Source organism: Mus caroli, chromosome 15 (genome assembly GCF_900094665.2).
Source record: "Mus caroli chromosome 15, CAROLI_EIJ_v1.1, whole genome shotgun sequence".
Lineage (NCBI taxonomy): Eukaryota > Metazoa > Chordata > Mammalia > Rodentia > Muridae > Mus > Mus caroli.
The window spans coordinates 11,154,563-11,172,563 of NC_034584.1; the positions used below are offsets into that span (position 1 = coordinate 11,154,563).

The 18,001-nt window shown below is 37.0% G+C and overlaps 1 protein-coding gene across 1 annotated transcript; it reads right to left on the bottom strand.

Annotated features, from left to right (window-relative positions):
* Nucleotides 1-12,420: 12,420 nt before the first annotated feature.
* Nucleotides 12,421-13,854, bottom strand: LOC110310676 (peroxisome biogenesis factor 2). The gene has a single exon (XM_021183792.2). The coding sequence runs from the start codon at nt 13,667-13,669 to the stop codon at nt 12,752-12,754; it is 918 nt and encodes a 305-aa protein (XP_021039451.1). The 5' UTR covers nt 13,670-13,854; the 3' UTR covers nt 12,421-12,751.
* Nucleotides 13,855-18,001: the final 4,147 nt, after the last annotated feature.

The window sequence follows — 18,001 nt, forward strand, 5'->3', positions numbered from 1 at the left end:
CTGATGATGGCGAGTGGTCTTGATTTCTGTTAGTAGGATTCTCCCGTTTGCCTTTCGCCATCTGGTAATCTCTGGAGCTAGTTGTTATAGTTGTCTCTGGTTAGAGCTTGTTCCTCAGGTGATTATGTTAGCCTCTATCAGCAGACATGGGAGACTAGCTCTCTCCTTAGTTTCAGTGTTCAGAGTACTCTCTGCAGGCAAGCTCTCCTCTTGCAGGGAAGGTGCCCAGATACCTGGTGTTCTAACCTGTCTCCTGGAAGAAGTTTTGTTCCACTCACCAGAGGTCTTAAGATCCCATGGAGGGTCCTGTGAGGACCTTGTGGGTTTCCGGAAACTCAGCAGGCAAGGAACCCTCCTTATTTTATTTTTGCATTGACCTAGTTTTCATTCAGTATATAGTTATTCAGTTTCCAAGGGTTGTAAGCTTTCTCTTGTTTTACTTGTTGTTAATATTGAGCTTTAATCTGGATATCAACCTATCTGTTGTTCAGATAGAATGGAGGCAGTTATTTCAATTTTCTTCTGTCTTTTCAGACTTTCTTTGTGTCTTAGTATATGGACAATTTTGGAGAAAGTTCCGTGAGTTACATAGAAGAAGGTATATTCTTTTTTGTTTGAGTGAACTATCCTATAAATATCTATTAGGTCTACAACAGCTCTGTTTAGTTTTTGTCTGGATGATCTTTTCGTTGGTGGCAGTAGGGTATTGAAGTTTCTGACTATCAGTGTGTGAGGGTCAATATGAGATTTAAGCTATTGCAGTGTTTCTTCTACAGATATTGGTGCCCTTGTGTTTAGGGTATACATAAAAAGAGTTGGAAGGTCATCTTTGTGGATTTTTCATTTGATATGTGTATAGTGTCCTTCCTTATCTCTTTTTATTAGTTTTGGTATAGAATCTATTTTTATTAGATAGTAGAATAGCTACAATAACTTCTTTTTAAGTCCATTTGCTTGGAATATGTTTTCTAACCTTTTATACTGAGGCAGTGTCTATCCTTGATGTGATTGTGTGTTTCATGGATGGATTAGAGTATGAATTATGTTGTTGCATTCATTCTGTTAATCTCTGTCTTTTTATTGTGAACTGATCACATTGATATTGAAAATTTTTATGGTGGTTAACATAAATGACACCTAAAGGCCCATGTGTTGTGGCACTATTAGGGTATGTGGCTTTTTACAAATAGGCTTAGCTTTGTTGGAAGAGGTATGTCATTGAGGGTGAACTTTGAAATCTCATTCTTCAGGACTGTCAGTCCTTTCATGCTGCCTCTTAATCAAGATGTAGAACTCTCTTTTTTTAACATTTGATATCTTCTTTTATTTCTTTATTCAGGTACTTGAAGTCCTTTTCATACAGAGCTTTTACTGGCTAGGTAAGACTTACACCAAGGTATTTTACACTATTTGTGGCCATTGTAAAGTATGTTGTTTCCTAAATTTCTTTCTCAACCTGTTTATTGTTCTTAAAATGGAGGGCTACTGATTTCTTTGTGATTCCATCTTACACCCATCAGAATGGCTAAAAACTCAAGAGATAGCATATGCTCGCTAGGATGTGGGGCAAGAGGAACACTTCATTGCTGGTGGGAGTGCAAACTTTTGCAACCACTTTGGAAATTAATTTGGCATTTTCCCACAAAACTCCCAATAGTTCTATCTCAGGACCCAGCTATACCACTGCTAGACATATACCCAATAGATGATCCTACATCTCACATAGACACTTGCTCAACTATGTTCATAGCAGCTTTATTCTAATAGCCAGAAACTTGAAACAACCTAGAAGTCCCTCAATTGAAAAATAGGAAAATGTTATACATGGAATATAATTCATTTATTATAAACCAAGGCATAATGAATTTTGCAGGCAAATGGATGAAATTATTCTGAGTGAAGTAGCCCAGTACCAAAAGGACAAGTAGTATATACTCACTTATATGTGGATATTAGCCATAAAACACATGTACCATGTTATATCCCACAGACTAAAAGATGCTAAGCAAGAAGGAAGACCCAAGAGAGGAAGTTTGAATCTCACTTAGAAGGGAGAATAAAATAGTCTTAAGAAGCATATGGAGGGAGAGAAGTGGGAGAGAAAGAGGATGGGGAGAGGAATGGGGAATTCAGGTGTTGGGAAGAACAGAGGAGATAGCTAGATGGGCATGAAAATGAATGGGAATTTGCAACTGACATGGCTGATGAGGTGGGGAGCATCTTCAGGATGAGAAAGAGCCCTGGAATCAGGGAGGGACTAAGGAATCAATGGGGGATGACCTTTGCTGTAACTCACAATATTGGTGATATGGAACCTAAAGAGCCCATCTTCTTTATCCAGACAAGAACCCCAGTGGAGCAATAGAGATACCACACACCAACTAAATTTTTAACCTGCTTACATTTTGTCCTATCTACAGGAATACAGGCATGGGAGAGGGAACAATGACTGTGGGAATCACCAAAAAGTAAATTGCACAACTTGAGACCCATCCTATGAGCAAGCACCAATCCCTAACACTATTAATGGTACTCTGCTATGCTTGCAGACAGGGCCATGTTGTCTTCTGAGAGGTTACACCTAGCATCTAACTCAGACAGATACAGACACTAACAGCCAAACAGTGGATAGAGTGTATAGAGTGTATAGAGTGGATAGAGTGGGGTCTCTTATGGAAGAATAGGAGGAAGGATTGCTGGCCCTGAAGGGGATAGGAGCTCCACAGAAAAAGCAACAGAGTCAACTAACCTGGACTATCAGAGCTCTCAGAGAGTCTGAACCAACAACAAAAGAACACACTCTGGCTGGACCTAGACCTCCCTGTTCATATACAGTAGATGTGCAGCTTAACTTCCTTGTAGGTCCTGTACAACTGAAGAAAGGCCTATCCCCCAAACTGTAGCCTATACGTGGCATATGCTTTACTAACTGGACTGCCTTGTCTGGCCTCAGTGGGAGAAGAAATGCTTAGCCTCGAAAAGACTTGAAATATGGGGGAGGGGGTAATACCCAGGGGTCCCCGCATCCAGAGGAAAAGGGAAGAGGAAGGGGCAAGGATTGTGGGAGAGGGTTATCAGGAAGGGGACAATGAAGGGGATGTAAAGTGAATAAGTAAAAATTAAATTAAATTAAAAACAATAAAATATGTTGAATTCTCAGCTCCTTCTCCAGCACAATATCTGTCTGCGTTATGGCATTCCTCCTACCGTGATTATAATGCACTAAACCTCTGATCCTGTAAGCAAGCTTGATTTTAGATGTTTTCTGTATAAGTTACTGTGGATATGGTGTCTCCTCACAGCAATAAAACTTTAATAAACAGGTTTAATAAACAGATATAGATGACTATTGTTGATTCCTGTTATTTTCTTATTGAGGTGGTTCTCTTCTCCATCTGTGGTGTGTACATGTGTGTGTGTGTGTGTGTGTGTGTGTGTGTGTGTTTGTTTGTTTATGCCTGTGTTTCCATTATTTTGATTTTGATGATGGAATATTATTTATTCCCTATGTTTTCATTGATGTAGTTAACCTCCTTAGGTTGGGGATTTTCTTCTAGCACCTTCTGTAAGACAGGGTTTGTAGATGGATATTGTTTACATGCTTTATCATGAAATATCTTATTTTCTCCATCTATAGCAATTGAAGAATTTTCAGGTTATAGTAGTCTGGCTTTACTTGTTTTGTTTTTCTCTATGTATCTTATATAATACATTTTAATTCCATTTTCTTCTGACTTTGTTTTTATAATTGAGTCCTGTTTTTTTTTTCTATTTGTTTATTTTTGTCTGAACTAAAATTCAAAAGCCTGCTTTTCTCAAGTGTGCAGTTGTTGTCTTTCCACAGTTTTGTTTGAATTGCACTGGTTCTCACAACTTTCTCTGTGATGTTCAGTGACCTTCTTAAGTGACTGCTCACAGCTGATTGTCACAAGCTTTCACTGGAAAGACTCAATTTCCCCACTGATGAATCTGAATGGAGAAGGATCACCATGTGGTACCTTCATTCTGTTTGTGATTTTAATTTCTGCTGATATTTTTACACATCACCTCCCCAACCATTACCAAGGTATCAGCTAGCAATGTGTAATTGGCTTGGATTGTGTGTTGTCTCTGCAATCATTGCATTTGCCTTTGTTCAGATCTGCATGTGGATAATTGTATGAAGATCTTTCTTCCAGTTCAATCACATAAAACCTCCTTTCAGATATAAAAGAAAACATTTTAGGATATTGTTTTCTCTGAACATGTTTGGGTTCAAAGGCTCCCAAAGTCATTAGATTTCCTTCTTCATTTGTCCCTAAGTTTATCATTTTAATCGATAAAAATTTATCAACATATGCAGAGGTGCTGTAAGTTTTTCTATATTACAAGAAAGAAGAAGTAATAACTTTGGAAAATTCTCATTTTGGCTGTACATTTTCCTAAAGTATTCTGCATTATTTTTTAAGTATAGTTGTATGAATTACTTCTCTGTCACTGTTGTATAATACCTATACTTTGACAAATAGCAAGTTGTAGAACAAAAGCTACATTTGGCTTACACTTTCAAAGTGATAAAATCCAACACGGTAGGCAGAGCTAGGCAACAAAACTGGGAGGCAATGAAACAAAAGCAGAACATTAGTTGGTCATATTTTATCTACATACAGAAAGCAAAAAGACATTTGGTTTATTCTACAAACCGTTAAAGCTTACTTTCAGGAAAAGAGGTGGAAAGAATGTTGGAGGAGAATGGGGAGGCAGCAAAATATAATCTTTCAGACTTGAAATAATCTAATTCAAAGTGTACTTAGAGAAATGAGCGATGTACACAATCAAGCTAGAATAAAGAAATGTGTTAAGGACCTTCCATATTTGTAGCCTAGCATTAAAATTTTATGAAGGTAATCAAATAATCAAATGAATATTCTATAGTGTGTTAATGTTGATTTAACATAATAGAATATAAAATGAATCACAACCATATCCACACCAATATAACCATTCTCTAAACTACAGTGACAGTGGAGTTACACTCACTATTTCAACTTCACAGTTGTTGAAAGGTGACATGCATTTTGTGGAAACTCTGCTTGTATTTGCAGTTATGGTCCTTCTCTGGCTAGTGATATGTCCTCGAGAGGATGCAACACGTGTCCCAGTTAGGAATGAGAGCACAAGTCCAAATCATCCTCAATTCTACAGTTTGTGTCACAGAAAAACTCTAATGTTTGTTAGGTTAGATGTAGGAAACTCATTTTCACCTTGCAATAAGTATAATGTGTGATCAGTTCATGGTAACATACACTTATAAGAAGTTTAGGAGGGACATCTGCTTTGTAAACTGTTAGTTATTGTTGGCACAGAAGCACAGGCCTGCTGAACAAATTTGCATAAGGGTTGTAAAGAAATACAAGGAAATGTCTAAAACTCATGTAATGGGGAGTTTATCTTTGCCAAGAGGAAATGCTTCTTTTTGATTACTAATGATGATAAATATGGGAAAGTACAAAATGTTAGAATAGCTACTGAAATTTTAGGGAAAATTTTCCTTTATACTTACTTTGTTTTATTCAAAGTCCAGAACAGTATGTTCTAATGACTCCTGAATCTTATTTTAAATAATTTATTTTATCCATTTCTTGAACGTTGGTGGTGGTGACTATCTAGAGAGAGAACTTATAGATGTCTCAATCTTCCCTTGATATCACTTATGCTGTGACACAAAACAGTGCCTCCTGTTCCCATGCTATGAATCAACAACTGTACATATTCATTCTCAGAATGAGGAGGTGAACATCTGCTATTGTGTTAAGCCAACAGGATGATGTGGACTTTATAGTATTATTAATTTGCATATACAGTGAACAACTATAAAATAGTATGATAACTCTCAATTAATGTGAATAACCATTATAGGAGAGATTTAGATGTGAGTGTCTATCATTTGTATGCCAATTTCAATGCATATTGATGCTTTAATATCTGTAGTGTCAGCTTTCATCTGCAAGATAGGACACAAAACAGGAGTATAAAGGCATGAGCTGTTCTGAGTTTTGGTGCTAACCATATCATGAGTGCTCAATGAATATATATTGAGTGGAACGATTACTTAGAAGTCATGCTACCAATCTAGTCTCATAGATGATAATCCTTAATCTTTTAAGGTACTCAATACAGTTTTATATTGCATGAAATGGTCCCTCCTTTTCACTGTAACATAATGAGACTCATACAAAATACTTGATTTTTAAAAGTGAGCATTATCTATTATTGATAGGTAGTTCTTTTCTCTTTACATTAAATTATATTAATGGCAAGATTTAATAAAATAACATTATAAGTAATGGTAGCATCTTCTTGGATCACTGCTGCCTTGTGACAAAAGCTGCAAGTTTCGGCAAAGCAAGCCACCAAGTTTTAGACTGCTCAGTACAAAGAGATTGGGGCATCAATGTTCTCCTTTTTTAACTGAGTGGGTGCCAGTTTCATCAGGTTCTATATAGGGCATTGTGTATCAGAACACCAAATGAAAATAGTTATACTATTCTTCAAAGGTGGAACAAGCAGTAGAATCAGTAAAGTTATTGAATCTTTGTAGAAGAAAACAGATGTCTGTAAAGAGTATTCCAGTAAGAAATGAGGATAAAAACTTCCAAATAAAACATGAAGAGCTCTGTAGCTCTTCTTTCATCTTTCTTAGTTATAGATTAGTTAATTAAAAATCATTAATTTAGAATTGTGATTTTTTTATTTTGGTAACCATATCATAGCAATATACTTATAGGTGGAATCAATTGAATGATTTCAATAAGATGTAAATAACTATTCATTGAACAAAAGAGAGATAAATGTCATTCTATGTAAGCTATTCCTTATTCTGATTTTCTATTCTAATTTTAATATTCTTTGTCTTACATTAGCTTATAGAGGTCCTTGACAACTTATGCAAAAAGTCTCACTCAAGATCTCACTTAGGAAGATGAAAAAAGTAATATAATCATCTGCTTGACTAGTAGATATAAGAAACTGCTGAGAGAGAGAGAGAGAGAGAGAGAGAGAGAGAGAGAGAGAGAGAGAGAGAGAGAGAGACTTTTAATACTCCCCTCAGTAACGAACTATTACTTTATTGTCACAGAATCATTATTGTGTAACTAGACTTTACACTCATAATGTGCGAAGAAGTGGAACAGATCATAATCAGACTGTTTGTAGCAGAGAAGATCTAGGTCAAATACATCTGTCTACTGATAGTGTTCAAAACTGCTCAAAACTTCCAAAGCCATTAGAAAAAGAACATAAAAATATTTAGTGAGAAATGGTAGTCACAGCAGTTAGATCAACTATTAGATGAGAAATTAGGTGAATGCAATCCAAGACTGCAAAGGTAACAGGAAAAAAATAAAGCAAGTTATACTACTTTGGAACACAGCTGTGTTCCAAAACACAGGTAGATATGGAAGGAGACAAAAAAAAATAGCAGTGTTCATTTTACTTACAGTTTGTAATTCAGAACCTGGTAAATAGTTTTGACAGTAACCCACACCAACAGTACACGTTAATGGGCTGCAGAGCTGCCTGAGAATTCAAGAGAAACTGTTGATCTTATTGAGGACCTACATTTGTTTCTCAGAACATCCATCACCGCTTGTGACCATCTTGAACTTCAGGTTCAAAAAATTTAATATACTCTTCTAATCTCTGAAGACAGGATACATATGTGGTATACATTCACATAAAATAAGGACTAAATACTCAGACATGTAAAATACTTTAAGAAATATTAGTAACAAGGAGGCATAACTTATTAATTTTCTTTGCTTTTTATTTTATTTTTATTAATTAAGTTATGTACTTAAGTCAGAATCATAGCTTCTCATCTCTCCTTTTCTCCCAGTCCCTACTTCCCATCCTCTTCTCCCTCATCCAACACTCCTCTTTTTCTCAGAAAAAGGGAGTTGCAGAAAATCTAGGTATATATTTTTCTATTGAGGATAGAGAAGGTAGCTCAGTTATTGGAAAAGAGATCCTGATCCTGCCTTAGGGTCTCACATGAAGACTCAGCTATACAACCATTACATATGTGTGAGGGCCTAGGTCCATTACATGCTTGTTCTAAGGTTGGCAGTTCAACCTCTATTAGTCACTATGTGTCCAAGTTAGATGATTCTGCAAGTTATCCTGTTATTTCCTTGATGCCCTTAGCTCCTTCAGTCCTCCCACCTTCCACAGGATTCCCCAAGCTCTACTTAATATTTGGCTGTGGGTTTCCACATCAGTTTTCATTAATTGCTGGGTAAAGCCTCTAGCATGACAGTTATGCTAGGCTCCTGTCTACAATTATAGTAGAATATCATTGATAATTTCAGTGGTATTATCCCTCTCATGACATTGGTCTCAAGTTAGAGCAGTCATTGGTTGGCCCTTCCCTCAATTTCTGCTCATTTATTTACTCTGGTGTTTTAAGGTTTTGTGTCTGTATTGGTGTCCCAATCCCTCCATTGGAAGTCTTGCCTGGTTATAGAAGGTGGCCTATTTAGACTGCACAGCCCCCATTGCTATGGGTCTTTACTAGGGTCACCTTTATAGATTTCTGTGATTTTCCATTGTCATAGGTTAGCTTGTCCCAGAGATTCTCTTCCGCAGTCCAGTGGCCTCTCCTAATACTCTCTCTTGACCATATGCTTCCTGTTCCTATACCCCGTCCCCACCCAATCTACTCCATTGTTATAATTCTGGTGTTTAATCTATTTTTTCTTCTCAATGAGATTCAAGTGTCCCCCTTTTGCTATCCATGTTATTTATCTTCTTTGGCTTTATGGGTTTTTGCATGGATACCCTATACTTTGTGACTAATGTGGAATTATAAGTTAATATGTATCATGTTTGTTTTCTGTATCTGGGTTAGTTACATCTATTTTGATGCAAATTTCATGATGACATTTTTTTAGTGGCTGCATAATACTCTATTATGTAGTTGTGCCTTATTCTATTCTTCAGTTGAGGGATATCTAGGTTATTTCTAGTTTCTCGCTATTACTGATTATTTGTTGAAGATTACCTCAGTCTCTGCTCCATTTATGTCCCTACATTTGTTTCAGACAGGACACATTTTGTAAAAAGCTTTGTGGATGTGTTGTCCTTATTTCTTCACTGGGATCATGCCTACTTAGAGGTGGCCTCTTCAGGTCCATATCACTGATGCTATGCATTTCAGAATAGCTCACACACACATTGGCTTCTGGGAGTCTTTCCCAAACCATTTCTCTAGCACATCCTAGGGATGTGCGCCCCCATCCTTGACAGGTGCAGATTTCCATTCATTTTTCTGGCCCTTCGACTCTCTTTTCTATTTGTCTTCTGATCCTGGTGACCCCAATTCCCTTCCTCCACCCTCTCCCATCAAGTTCCCCCCTCCATCTGCCTCCTGTGACTATTTCATTCCCCCCATATAAATGATACTCAATAATTTTAACTTTGGTCTTTTTCTTCTTGTTGTAGTTTTCTTCTTGTTTGGTCTGTGGAGTTTATCATGGGTATCCTGAAATTTATGGCTAACATCACTTATAAGTGAGTACATACGATGCATGCCCTTAGGAGTCTGTGTTACCTCACTGAAGATGATGAACATAGTTGAGCAAGTGTCCTTGTAGTAAACTTGAACATCTTTTTGTTATATGTCCAGCAGTGGTATAGATATGTCGTAATTTAGATCTATTCCAATTTTCTGAAAAAGAGTCAAACTGATTTGCAAAGTAAATATATACATTTGCACACCCACCAACAATGTAGGAAGATTGTCCTTGCTACAAATTCCCACCAGCATGAGCTGTTGTTCAAATTTTTTATCTTATCCATTCTGACAGATATAAGATGTAATCTCAGCATCATTTTGATTCTCATTTTTCTGATGTCTAAGGATGATAACATTTCTTTAAGCGCTTCTCAGGTATTAGAGACTCCTCTGTAAAGCATTCTCTATTTAAATATACTCCCCACTTCTAATTGGGATATTTGGGTTGTTGATGTCTCGTTCTTGAGTTCTTTATATATTTTGAATACTGGTCTTCTCAAAAGTGTAGAGTTGATGAAAACCTTCTCCCATTCTATACACTGCCACTTGGTCCTCTTAACAGTGGCCTTTGTGCTACAGAAAACTCTCAATTTCATTAGGTCCCATTTTTTAATTGTTGGTCTTAGTGCCTCGTTGAAAGCCTCCTGGCCTGGAGAGGGTAGAAATGGGGGCACAGAGTAGGGTGTCCAAAAGTTCTAGCTCTCTATACAGAGATGTTTATGATAACTTCTAAAAACTTTCTTGTTCTTTCCCAATACATACAATGAACACACGAAGTTAGACTCCAGAGAACCAAATGACCATATTAAAAAATGGGGAACAGAGCTAAACAGAGAATTCTCAACTGAAGAAACTAGAATGGCTGAGAAACACCTAAACAAATGTTCAAAATCCTTAGTCATCACGGAAGTGCAAATCAAAACTACCCTGAGATTCCACCTCATACCAGTCAGAATGGCAAAGAACAAATCTCAGGTGACAGCAAATGCTGGTGAAGTTGTGGAGAAAGAGGAACACTCCTCTATTGCTGGTGGAATTGCACATTGGTAAACCCCTCTGGAAATCAGTTTGGCGGTTCCTCAGAAAAATGGACATAGTACTACACCATTCGTGGGCATATAACCAGAAGATGCTCCAACATGTAATAAGGACATATTCTTCACTTTGCTCATAGCAGCCATATTTATAATAGCCAGAATCTGGAAACAACCCAAATGTCCTTCAACAGAGAAATGGATACAGACAATGTGGTAAATATGTAGAATGGAGTACTACCCAGCTATTAAAAACAATGAGTTCATTAAATTTGCAGGCAAATGGAACTTGAACATAACATCCTGAGTGAGGTAACTCACTCATAAAAGAACATTTATGGCATGTACTCACTGATAAGTGAATATTAGTCCAAAAGTTCAGAATACCCCAGATTCAATTTACATTCCATATGAAGCTAAAGAAGAAGGAAGACCAAAATGTGGATGCTTCAGTGCTTCTTAGAAGGGTAAATAAAATACTCACAGGAGAAAATATGGAGACAAAGTGTGGATCAGAGACTGAAAGAAAGGCCATACAGACACTGCCCCACCTGGAGATCCATCCCAAATACAGCCACTAAACCTGGATGCTCTTGTTGATGCCATCAGGAAGTGCTTGCTAATGGAAGCCTCATATAGCTTTCTCATGTGAGGTTCTGCCAGAGCCTGACAAATACAGAGGTGGATGCTTGCAGCTAACCATTTAACTGAGGGCAGGGGTCTCTAATTGAGGAGTTGGAGAAGGGACTAAAAGAACTGAAAGGAGTTTGCAGCCCCACAGAGGAAGCAACAGTGTCAACAGGCCAGACCCCCAGAGCTCCCAGGGACTGGAACACTAACCAAAGAATACACATGGAGGGACTCATGGCACTGGCCACATATGTGGCAGAGATGACCTTGTTGGAAATCAGTGGGAAGAGAGGTCCTTGGGCCTGAGGGTGTTTGATGCCCCAGTGTAGGGGAATGGCAGAGCCACAAGACCTGAGTGGGTGGGTGGATGGGGGAGCATCCTCATAGAGAAAAAGAGAAATGGGTGGCTTAGGGGCTTTCCAAAGGGGAGACCTGGAAAGGGGAAAACATTTGAAATGTAAATAAAGAAAATCCAAGTTAAAAAAACAAACAAACAAACAAAAGTTATTGACTTAGGTGATTAACACCTGTAGCCTAGCAACTGAGGATTAAGTAATGTGGCCTTTTTTCTACTCAACAGGAACTGTGCAGCTCTAAGTTTGAGCCTGCTATTAGGAAGTAAATTCTCAGGAAGAAAAAGGGAGCCTTTGCCATGACTATCTCTCTGCCTTGTATTCCTTATTTCTCTAATACTTTTAACAGGGTATCAGGGTGACTGTGGCCTCATAAAATTAATTTGACAGTGTTCGTTCTGCTTCTATTTTGTAAAATAATTTGATGAGAATTGGTAATATCTCTACTTTAAAAGTCTCATAGTCATCTTTGTAAGAAGACACTTCTTTGTCTTCTTTATTGATAACTTTAGTGTCATGATTAGACAAATAACTTTTCCTCAAATGGTCAGCCTATGACATAATTTTTGTATAATTTCTTCCAGTGGAAGTTGGTATGGTTCTCTGTTGTTTATATGAATTTAGCCTGTAGGTGATGGAATGTTATTTTTCAGGCAGCAGACATGGACATAAAATCTGTATCTGAAAATAATGTGCTTTCCTCCCCTATACTAGAAAATTCCAAAATTTAATAGTTCAACTTTTGTAATCACCAAAGCCTATGGCTTATTGTGCTTGATCACAGTATATTCCCTCAATATTTTTTATTGAATTTTAAAATTTAAAATTCACTACACACTTTCTTTTTTTTTTTCCAGAGTCTCAAAAATCTTTATTTTTAGAGTCTGACCTTTTTCTATGAAGAAGTATTCTAAGTCATTCTTAGTATTCATCTGACAAAAAATTTCCAGTATTCTTGACATTAAAAATTGTATTAGATGATCTAAAAAAATTACATGAACATTTATAAGATTTTCTAGTATCATTTGGTTTCCAGTGATTAGAACTGAGTTGTGCTTGTAAAGGAAGAGAGTGGCTGTACAGCACACTCCTGTTAAAAGCCACCTACAGATGACACCGAGGATGACTAATTCCAAGGAATTGGATATAATACACTTTTCTCAGAGGAAACAACTTGGTTTCTAAAGAGCATTTACTTCTGACATTTCAATTCCCGATTTCAAGGGCTGCACACTGTGCACTTCTGTGCCACACTTTGGGCACGTAAAGTATATGTCAAATAGGAAGCTACTCTTAACACAGTAGTAACAAAATACATGTTCACATCCAATAGTGTGAGGCATTGTGGGCCACTCTCCACACAGAGCACACTCTTTTCCACTGCTGCCTAGTGTACTGTCATGACCAGTAGCACCAGTAAGGGGGATACACCAGGAAGACAATTTGGCTTTCAACTTCTGGATATTGATAAGTGGTAAGAGAAAAATCAGAAACTCAGCAAAGCCATGCCAGAGAAGTTCCCTATTCATGTACTCAAAGCCAACTTCGCGCATGTTCTGGGGCTTGCAAAATACGGAATGAATGCCAAGGAGGCGTTCTGTTGAAGTTGCAAACTTTCCGTTTTGTAGGAAAATCAAGAAGTTTATCAACTCCCCTAATTTTAAAAGTCCAACCAGAAAATTCATGAACTGTTTGGCTTTCCCAAAAGACGCTAAATGATGGTTTCGAAACAAATCATAACATCGTTCTTCTAACCACCTGCCCCCAATGGTGCACACAGCATACCACAGTTTCTGAGTTTTANTTGGTGGNTGGTATAGCAGGTTGAGAGAAGAATCATTTTTGTACTGAATATTTAAAACTGACTGCCCCACGGTGGCATTTTTGGAGTAGATGGTGAACCTCCATAGGAAAAGCCACAGAAATGCTTTTACTTCTGGCTCAAAGCGAGCTAACAGTCCTGGCTTAAATCCATGAAAGCACTGAGTAAACTGGGACCACACAAGCTGCTCCAGGGCCTTATTCAGTTCAAGTGCATCCAACTGACTTATCCTCAGCACTCTGTTTGCACTCTGCATATTCTCTTCTTTGCCAGTCATATCTTCTCTGATGCTGTCTGTAATTTCTAAGTGGCTCCTTCACTTGATTTATTTTCCTGTAGAATATAAACATGTGGAACTCTTTGCTCCGTTCCCGAGGCCTCTGCAGCACTTAGCGGCCTCCCAAAAGTTGGTAGAGAGTTCTGCTGCACATCTGCTTCAGGAGGCCTTTGCCTCATACTTGCCAAGAGAGGTTCAGAGGTTCAGTCCATTATCATCAAGGTAAGAGCATGGCAGTATCCAGGCAGGCATGGAGCAGGAGGAGCTGAGAGTTCTATGTCTTCATCCAAAGGCTGCTAGTGGTTTGAAAAAAAAATTCACAATCCCCTATGCATGCAATGGTTTGTGTGGCCTTGTTTTCCAATGGCTACACATCTGTCTTTTCACATGGATTTTCTCAGGATATTAAAGAGCAGTCTTCCTTTCCTTGGTACCTTTTGCATTCAAATATGGCCTATTTCTAACTCATGTGGTTGGCTTGGAAGTGAATACTCCCAAACTGTTCTTTCTTCCATCAATGTCTATCAATCAGGAAGAAGGTAACCTGTTATGTAGTGGACTGAAAAAATGACATTGGAAAAGAATCTACTTTATTTAGCCTCACTGACCACTTAATATTTTATGATCTGCAACCTCACAAGTTGCTGTATTCCATACAATCTTGGACATATGTTAAAAGTTACAGAATCAGATTTTTCTTAAAACCATGCTCAAAATCTCAAATCACTGGAAATTTCCCAAATACCTGTCGCAATGGAATAGGTGGCAGCTGCATTCCTGATATGGGTGAATCTTGATGAAAAATAAATGGCCAAGAATAACAGACTGAAAATAAGTAATAATTTCATCTCAATGAATTTAAATTTTGTATAATTATGAGCAGTAAATTCCAAAAGCACAACAAGAGATAATATCAAATAAAATTCACCGTAAGTGTCTATTTTTTTTGGGTGAATGAAGTCCACAGGGAACAAATGGGGGCTTCTGTGGTGTTGAATACCACTGTAAAAATATTCCATTATTTCATATTGTTATTCAAAAGAACAGAGACTGTGGAGGAGACATGGGATGAGGAACTGTTGAAGGGCGGACCAGGAGGGGGATAATGACTGGACTGTAATAAAAGATTAAAGATAATTTAAAAATTAAAAAAAGAACATTTAGGCTATATTTAACAATTGGATGTAATTTTGTTTCAATGAAAAAAAAAAAAACCTGGAAACGAAGCAGTGATGTCAGTCATTGTAGGCCACTGAAACTGCTCTGGTTTTGCAGGTAGGGAGATGCAGCCGCATTGAATCATCACTGAAGAAATTATAAGCTCTGTGACATGGTATCTACCCTTCACAGGGAGATAATAATCCAGATCCGTAGACCTGGAACGAAGTCTGAGAGCAAAGATGAGTGCAAAACTGCAATGAAGTTCCAGGGACAAGCATGGTAAAATAATGAATCAGCACAGAAACAAACTCTCCTTTAGTGACAGCAGTTCCAAGAGAAGAAAGTGCTCAGTACAGCAACTACATGGTAGGAGGAATTGTCAAAACCTGAGTGAAAAATGCTGTCGACTAACACTGTCCCATAAACAACACTTTAAGCAGGCAGCATTTCATTCTACTGAGGCTTGAATTTACATGGGGTGAAAAGAGGAGGTAGAAAGAATTTTCTGCCTTCTCCAAGACACGCTCTTCCTCAGATGATCTGTCATTGTGTGCAGAACACAGTGGCAGATTTATCCCCATGCTTCAACTTGCTTCATAATGGTTCAAGTGAAAGCATTTCAGGGGTGCCAGAAAACGGGAGCTCACAAATGACAGAGTCTATTATTAGGTGAAGAGCTCCAGCCGAGTGACTTTCTTGACAACTTTGTGTAGGTTCTGCAGAAATATTTCCCTTTTCTCAAGCTTCAGAAGGGAAACAAGACAAAAACAGTTTAACGATGAATCCAAAGAACAGATTTAAGTATCTGGGTCTAGGAGCAATCTTGTAGGGGATGCTGATTTATGCCTTTGATAGAGCTCATGCCTGGCAAGCATAAGGCCCTGCTCTCTCCATCCACAGATGTAAGAAAAGAATCAACTGATATGAATCATAGTAAAGAGAATCAGTTTAAAGTAATTGGCACAGTATAGATACCAGGGCTAAAAGCAAAGATAAAGGGTTTGTTTTCTGTAATTTTTTCTCTATTACTCCATTTTCATTCAGAAAAAGATAATTAACTTTGCTCTGATTTTTTTTAACATATTCAAATCAGAAAGTATATTATTGATGTATGTTTCTGTTGTGTGTGCATGCTTATTATGTACACACATGTAATGTCTATATATCTGTACATGTGCTTATGAGCAAGTAACTGTCAACAATATTGTCTGAAGGAATCACTTTATAGTTAGGGAATAAAATTAATACAGTATTTTGCTTTTGTAACTTTATAATTATAGTTGTAATTGCCATTTACAACTTTCAATATGGTCTAGTATCCTATAATGCTAAGTATTATATATAAATTTTGGATTAATTGCACATACTGCTTATTAATTTATTTGCATTTATTAATTATTACAGTTAATTATATTATAGCACTTAGCATTGAGTAAATGAATAAAGCCAGTTTTGTGAAAGTATTATTATTATTATTAATTTTATTATATCTACTGCAGTTTCCCACACTGCCTTTCTTCCAAATCACTTCCTGTACCTCCTCTCTACCCCAAACACTTTTTTGTTCTATCAGAAAAGAGAAGACCTTCCCGGGATGTCAACCAAGCATAGCACAACAAGGTACAATTAAAGTAAACACATACCCTCATGTCAAGCCTGGACAAGGCAACCCAATAGGAATAAAAGGGTCCCAAGAGCAACAAAATAGTCACAGATCTTAATTATTAAGAGTCCCACAAGACCACCTAGCTAAACAAGCATAGCATGCATTCAGAGGCACTAGCTCAGAGACATACAGACTGCATCATTGTTACTTAAGTCTCTGTGATACCCTGTGATCTCTGCTTAGTTGATTCTTCAGGATGTGCCTTTGTTGTGTTCACATGTATATTTCAGGACTGTCACTTGGAATTGGATAAACAATCATGAAGGCTCATCTATGTGGGAGACTAATGCTCTGTCACACTCCAGTTACTAGTTTTCTTTGCTTCTTTGTTTCTTTGTTTTTCTTTCTTTGTTTCTCTCTTTCTCTTTCTTTTCTTTTCTTTCCTTTTTTTTCTTTCTTTCTTTTTTTTTTTTTTTTTTTTTTTTTGGTCTAAGGGTGGGACCCCATGAGATTTCTCCCACTTAGCATTTCTCTTGGTATCATTATTGTTTACCTCTGGTTTAAATGTCCATATTTCTAAAGACTTATGGATGCAGCTTCTTTGTCATTTCTAGAGATACAATTATATTTCATAAAAGCATGAATAAATTTCAAAGTTTAAAAAAATCCATGGGTTATTTGTGTTTTATAGTTTAAAATTTTTCTGCTACAGTTACAAATCATGTGCATTTTGTGTGTATAAATAGCATTACATTATAAATACCTTGTGATATTGTAGCAAATAAAATAATAACAAACTCATTGTATAGTATTTTTAGATATATGGTTAAAGAAACATGTTTGACTCTGAGATTAAGTATAGCTCTGCATGAGTGCCAAGAAAAATTTCTCATTGATGAATTTAAATTACTGAATATTGTGCTGATTAGACATTGATTAGCTATGTCAATAATTAAATATAATAAAACTCCTATATTTGGAAGATATCTAGTAGGTAAATAAAATATCTCCTAAAGATTATCCAATTATTTAGTAATTTTGTATATATTAAAAAATATATATATAATATATATGAAATATATATGAAATTAACTTCCATCTGTCACCTGTATTTCCTGCAAAATTATCATGCTTTCTTCCACAATCACATATTTTATTTAATATCCAATAATCCATTAAGTTGAGTTAGGACTGACCAAATGTGAAAGAATTTGGGACTGTTCTATGTAAAAAAAAAAACCAATATATGGGGAAATAAATACTCAATAAAGAATTATTCTGGGCTTCCCTTTGATCTCCTTTTGTTGTCTAATTTTTCTGGCTAGGATACCCAAGATACAATTCACAAACCACATGAAACTCAAGAAGAAGGAAGGGTATAGTGTAGATACATCGATCTATCTTAGAAGGGAGGAACAAAACACCCATGGAAGAAGTTACAGAGACAAAGTGTGGAGTAGAGACTGAAGAAATGACCATCCAGAGACTGACTCACCTGGGGATCTATCCCATATACAATCACCAAACTCAGATACTGTTGAGGATGCCAACAAGTGCTTGCTGAC